Genomic DNA, 6,000 nt, shown 5'->3' with positions numbered 1-6,000 from the left:
AGCACGCCCATTTTCGAAAGGAACCTTCTTCTACTCAATCCCAACACACACTGCAAAAATGGATTTAATCGGACAAGCCGTTCTCCTTGAAATTGACGGAAACCCAAAGTTGACAGACGCCCGGACGACAATACCCCTTAGCCCAATCGGGTGAAAAGCAATCTAAATGTGCTGGAAGTTTGGTCATACAATTGCCAATGCAGTTGATTAAAGATGGCTAAACAAAAACGTTTTGCTGCAATAAAGAAAACCTCACAAAATGAAATGTAACTATTTTAAAAAGGATATTTCTTCAGTTCTTCAACAAAACCAAAGGATCTCAATCCTTTCACAACATTTTCCAAAATTATTTACCAAATGTGAAAAGGATATAAAAGAAACAAGCACAATAAAATCTATATTTTCCTTTCAAAAGTTACAAAATCAATGCTGCATCTCTGCATTCTACCTAGAATTTTACAATCCATGTGCAACATGAAAACTCCACAGAATGGAATAAATAAATTCGAAATAAATAAAAACAAATACATTTCGTTTTAATATCTCAGACAACACATCGCCTTTGATTATGCTGTGCAAAAATCTCCATCTCCATAACAGAGAAAAAAGGTTTGCTTTGATTCTCAAGTGCCCCTGTTGAATAAAGATATATTTCTGAATGGATTTGATCAACCAAATAAGTATGTAACCGCCATGAGAATCAAGGTGCAGGCCGAGGTTTCGAGCGTTAGCCCATTATCAGAGAAATAAGAGGGAAAAGGCTCACAATCAAAATGTTAACTGCACCACAATAAATATACTCCAGCTTTTTGGTGATAAAATCCGTCGTTGATCTCATCTACCAACACAAAATGACAACACCTTTCACAGAGACGAGTGTGCCTTTGTTTTCTATTCGGGCGGTTGTTTTAACAATAATAATAAAATGTCACCATTAAAGTCCAATTGAACTTCATGTAAAGCATAATTTCACTTTTATGCAAGGAGGAAATTCCATTGACGGAACGAGCCAAATGCAACAAAATGAGTCAAATATAACATCATTAAGTTAAAGCGACATTAAATAAAATAAGGAAAGTTCATGCTCGGAGCGATGCATTTGAAAGACACCAAAACGGCAGTGTGTGGAGTGATTGAGAAATGGTATGTTGAACAGCACTCTGCAAATCTAACTTTGAGGAAAAAAACTCAATGGATGTCGAACGATGAGAAATTCATTCATTAGACCATCCCCTCCAGGTTCTCTTCAGACGTCGTCGTGTTTTTGCCATTCTTCCTGGCCGGCACGAATTTTCCATCGTATTCTTGGAGCAATTGCACAACCTCTTGGTGTCCAAATCTCACTGCCTCATCCATCGGAGTGTTTCCCCACCTGCCATTCCATAATTGAAGATGCCATTCCCAGAATAAGAAAATTGTGTTTCAAGTCCGCACCTCCATTAATAAATCCAACATATAAAATTAATAATAACACAATAACAATTGTATCACCATTCTTTTTTTTGGAGATTATCTTCAGAAATTTAACATTGCATTTCGTACTCTAGTCGACCAATAGGAAAATGTTTGCTCATTTATCACACAATTGTTTCATGGTTTGTTGGTGGACTGAAGAGATACATGTCAAGAATCAATTATCAAAGCATTTTGTTCATAAAAAATAAATACTGTACCTGTCTTTGGGTGAAATGTTCACTTTGCACGACTCCAACAAGAATCGCACAACCTCAACATGCCCTAGTACAGAAAGAAGCGAGTAAATACGTTACATTTTCTCGAAGCATCATAAATCACTAAAACACGATATGTATAATTATATATATATATATATATATATTTAACCAAAGAAGCACACTGACCCGATGACATGACGCTGTGACGTCATGTGAATAAATTACACCTTTAAAACATTACATTAAATTACACTACTGAGATACCCATGCTACGCATGGGTGGGAGGCCAGAAGCAAACAGGCAATGCAGATATGGCGAATGCTAAAGCATGAAACCAATAAATTCCACATTCCTGTAGCACCCTCAGTCAACAACAACAACAACATGCATTTTAAGGCCATTTTCCCTGCTAGAGCGGGGGTTAGCCTTGCGGTCCCCATGACAATCTTCTCCATTTTGCCCTATTTTCTGCATCTCTCCTTGTTAACCCCCTTGCCCGCATTTCTTCTTCCACCATCTTTAGCCAAGTCTTTCTCGGTCTTCCCCGTCCTCTACTTCCTTCTACATTCATTTCCATCACTCTTCTCAACCAGTCCCTTTCATCCTTCCTCAACACATGACCAAACCATCTCAACCTGTTCCTCTTCACAGCATCAATCACAGGCTCGATTCCCATCATCTTTCGCAATTCATCATTTGTCTTCCTCTCTCTCAACGACACTTCGCACATCCACCGAACCATTCGCAGTCGCATGAAGCACCCTCAGTCGCATGTCAGAAATGGACAGCAAGTTCGTGAAGGACTTACATGAAAAACGTACCTGTTTGCAAACAAACGGGTACGTTCACGTATAGAAATATCGATCGTGGGTCCGTGGAGAATCTGCATATGGCGATCCGCGTTTACGTTTAGAAAGTAGAAACCATCACGGCATGTCCTCATTTACTTGAACTCGATATCTCTTTTTTCATTCCAAACAACATAACTCCAATCACAAATTAATCACAAAATTAACTTTTAACAACATTGTTAATGTTTCCTTCATTGTAACAAGCGTTACGCCGAGGTCCCCCATCGGTGAAGTGAGTTGACAAAGTGGAAGACGCAAGGCGGCCATCTTGGATTTTGACATGGCGACCCAATTTTCAATAGCGTTCTTCCTAATGCGTAGATACACCCACACACCAGATTAGAAGTTAGTAGTTCGTTTATTTTTCAAGATATTTCGCTCACAAGGTTCAGATATATATATGGTGGCGGCCATCTTGGATTTTGACGTAGCGACCAAATTTTCAATCGCGTTCTTCCTTATGCCTAGATACACCCACACACCAGATTAGAAGTTGGTACTTCGCTTATTTTTCAAGATATTCCGCTCACAAGGTTCAGACATACATGGCGGTGGCCATCTTGGATTTTGACGTGCGTTGCACCCACACCAAATTAGAATTCGGTCCTTTGCTTACGCACGGACGCACAGACGGACGCATGGACGGACGCACGGACGGACGGACGCACACACGGACGGAGGGGAAAACCATAGTCCCCCTTTCGCTCCGCGGTGCGACGGGAGACAAAAACTACCAAATCAACAGTTAAAAGGGTTTTGAGTGGAGAGGTGTTATGGCCTTGGCAAGATCGATGGAGACAGCGATCTGTTAGCGTATACACCGCCCAAATAGCTATGTGGAATTCTCTCATGTGGAGATTAAACTCACGTCACTTTGGCCAAGGTCATTATTTACTTTTAATGATGTTTATATACGAATCAACAACAACAACAACAACAACATGCATTTTAAGGCCATTTCCCCTGCTAGAGCGGGGGTTAGCCTTGCGGTCCCCATGACAATCTTCTCCATTTTGCCCTATTTTCTGCATCTCTCCTTGTTAACCCCCTTGCCCGTATTTCTTCTTCCACCATCTTTAGCCAAGTCTTTCTCGGTCTTCCCCGTCCTCGACTTCCTTCGACATTCATTTCCATCACTCTTCTCAACCAGTCACTTTCATCCTTCCTCAACACATGACCAAACCATCACAACCTGTTCCTCTTCACAGCATCAATCACAGGCTCTATTCCCATCATCTTTCGCAATTCATCATTTGTCTTCCTCTCTCTCAACGATACTCCGCACATCCACCGAACCATTCGCATTTCCACACTTTCCAGCCTTCGTTGCTGCTCTACGTTCATTACCCATGTCTCGCTCCCATAAATCATAACACTTCTCACACATGCAGCATACACCTTTCCCTTCAGCTTCAACGACACTCCACTCCTCATCAGCATGCCACTCAGTTCCCGAAACTTCTTCCATGCACATCTCACTCTTGCAACCGTTGCCGAATCTGATCCACCTTCTCCATTCAGCATGTCTCCGAGGTAGCAAAATGTTTTCACACCTTCCAGTTTCACGCCATCTCCAAGATCCAACTCAACATTTCCTCCATCTGCAGCTCCATCTGTGCACACCTTACATTTGAATGTAGCTGCCACACTGGTTAATGACCCTCTCAAACCACTACACCTCTGATTTTAGGTCTAACCCCACAAATTTTCTACCTGTGCCCTCGCACAATTTCAGGGCTGGGTCGTGTGGCTCTACCAGCAGGTCTACCTACCTGCACCCCTCTGTTCACTGGAGCCGCCTCCCGAGCTTGCCTGCTCCTTACACTACCCTATCTGGGGAAGGCCCTCACTGGCGCTTACCCACTGATGCCCACCTTGGCATTGGGCAACCCGGGTCCTTCCTCTGGATCCTCGGGCCCCACTCACTCTAACCTAACTGGCTCCCTGAGCCTACCTGCGGCCTTACCTGGCCGACGAGCTACCAGTGACGGAGTGCCCCAATAACTATTACTACCAATTAAGCCACATGCCCAGCCATTTCACTGCCTCATGCACCTCACAAAACACTTCATCCTACCATCAGCACCACAGGTGCCAATATCCAGGCAATTTACCTGCACCCTCTATCTAACTTTAAACTACCCCGCCGTGCCTCCGTGAATGGGTTCCACTCCCCCCATTCAATCCTTCGCACCATGCATTCCACACCAATTATATCCACACCAATTATTTGCACACCACAACACAATTCAATTCATCCTTACACACTACATCATTTATCTAACTAATTTCCCCTATAACTCGTGCTTCCCTCGTCGTCCCTTTATATTAAGCTATGCACACCCTTTGTTAGCAACCACTAAACTCTCCACGTCCCCACTACAGTTCATGGTCACTACTTAAATCTTGTCCCTATTGTCTCTCTAAATCCCTAACAATTATCCTAGCCCTCCCTCGGCTAGTTTCGGTGCCCCCATGGAGGCAACCATTGTTGGCCCCTCAATGGGCCTAACACTGCCACCCCCCCTAAACTAGTGCTCATGCCCCCACCCCCACCCCCCCCCCCCCCCGTGTGAGGAATGGTCACACGATTATTCCCCCACGTGGAGTACAATACTCCCCCAGTCTTCTAAGCTATGAGCCCCCATCTATGGAGGTACTGGGTCGTGCCTCGGCCTCTAAGGCCTCGGCCTGCCAATTGTTCCCTGTCCTCGTGTCTCGCACATAATTTACAGTTTTCTCCCAGACAGGGACGTAGCGAGAGTGCATCGGCATTCCCATGGGCCTACCCGGCCCGATGGGTCACACTAAAATCGTACTGCTGCAACTTTTCCAACCATCTTGCAATTTGGCCCTCAGGTTCCTTGAACCGTAGGAGCCATTGCAAGGAGGAATGGTCAGTTTGAACCAGAAATTTTCGCCCATACAGGAACGGGTGGAAATGGCTCATGGCAGACAGCATAGCCAATAACTCTTTACGAGTGACACAATAATTTTGCTCGGGCCTACTCATGGCCCGACTGTAATACGCGATCACTCTCTCCACGCCCCCCTGTGTCTGGGACAAGACTGCCCCCAAACCCTCCTGGCTTGCATCCGTGTCCAGGGTAAACGTCCTGTCATCTGTGGGGTAAGCTAGAACGGGTGCGGATGTCAAACACCCCTTCAATGCTAGGAAGGCCTCATTGGACTCCCTTGTCCAATTAAACCTCGTCCCCTTCTCCGTTAGCTGGTGAAGAGGCCTGGCTATCTCCACAAATTTTGCCACAAAGTGCCTGTAACAGGAGCAGAGTCCCAAAACCCCCCGTACCTCTTTGATGTTACAAGGTGCGGGCCACTCCTTTACCGCTGTAATTTTTCCTGGGTCTGTTTTTACCCCCTCGCGACTTATGACGTGACCTAGATAGGCCACCTCCTTGGCGAACAAAGTGCATTTGCTCAGATTCAACTTCAACCCTGCCTGTCTGAGGCACCC

At 44.8% G+C, this 6,000-nt stretch overlaps 1 protein-coding gene across 4 annotated transcripts in view; it reads right to left on the bottom strand.

The window, feature by feature from the left end:
- Nucleotides 1-384: 384 nt before the first annotated feature.
- The window catches only part of GLS (glutaminase), a 154,002-nt gene continuing 148,386 nt past the window's right edge, over nucleotides 385-6,000 (bottom strand). For all 4 annotated transcript variants that reach the window (XM_068126600.2, XM_068126601.2, XM_078785844.1 and 1 more), the window contains 2 exons: nucleotides 1,674-1,737; nucleotides 385-1,372 (listed from right to left, as the gene is read on the bottom strand). In XM_068126600.2, coding sequence (XP_067982701.2) covers nucleotides 1,222-1,372; nucleotides 1,674-1,737 — 215 coding nt within the window. In that variant the 3' untranslated portion in view covers nucleotides 385-1,221. The remainder of the gene's footprint in view (nucleotides 1,373-1,673; nucleotides 1,738-6,000) is intronic.

This window comes from Myxine glutinosa, chromosome 10 (assembly GCF_964187855.1).
Source record: "Myxine glutinosa chromosome 10, kmMyxGlut1.1, whole genome shotgun sequence".
Lineage (NCBI taxonomy): Eukaryota > Metazoa > Chordata > Myxini > Myxiniformes > Myxinidae > Myxine > Myxine glutinosa.
The sequence above is the reverse complement of the archived record's forward strand: the minus strand, read 5'-3'. Positions and strand labels throughout refer to the sequence as shown.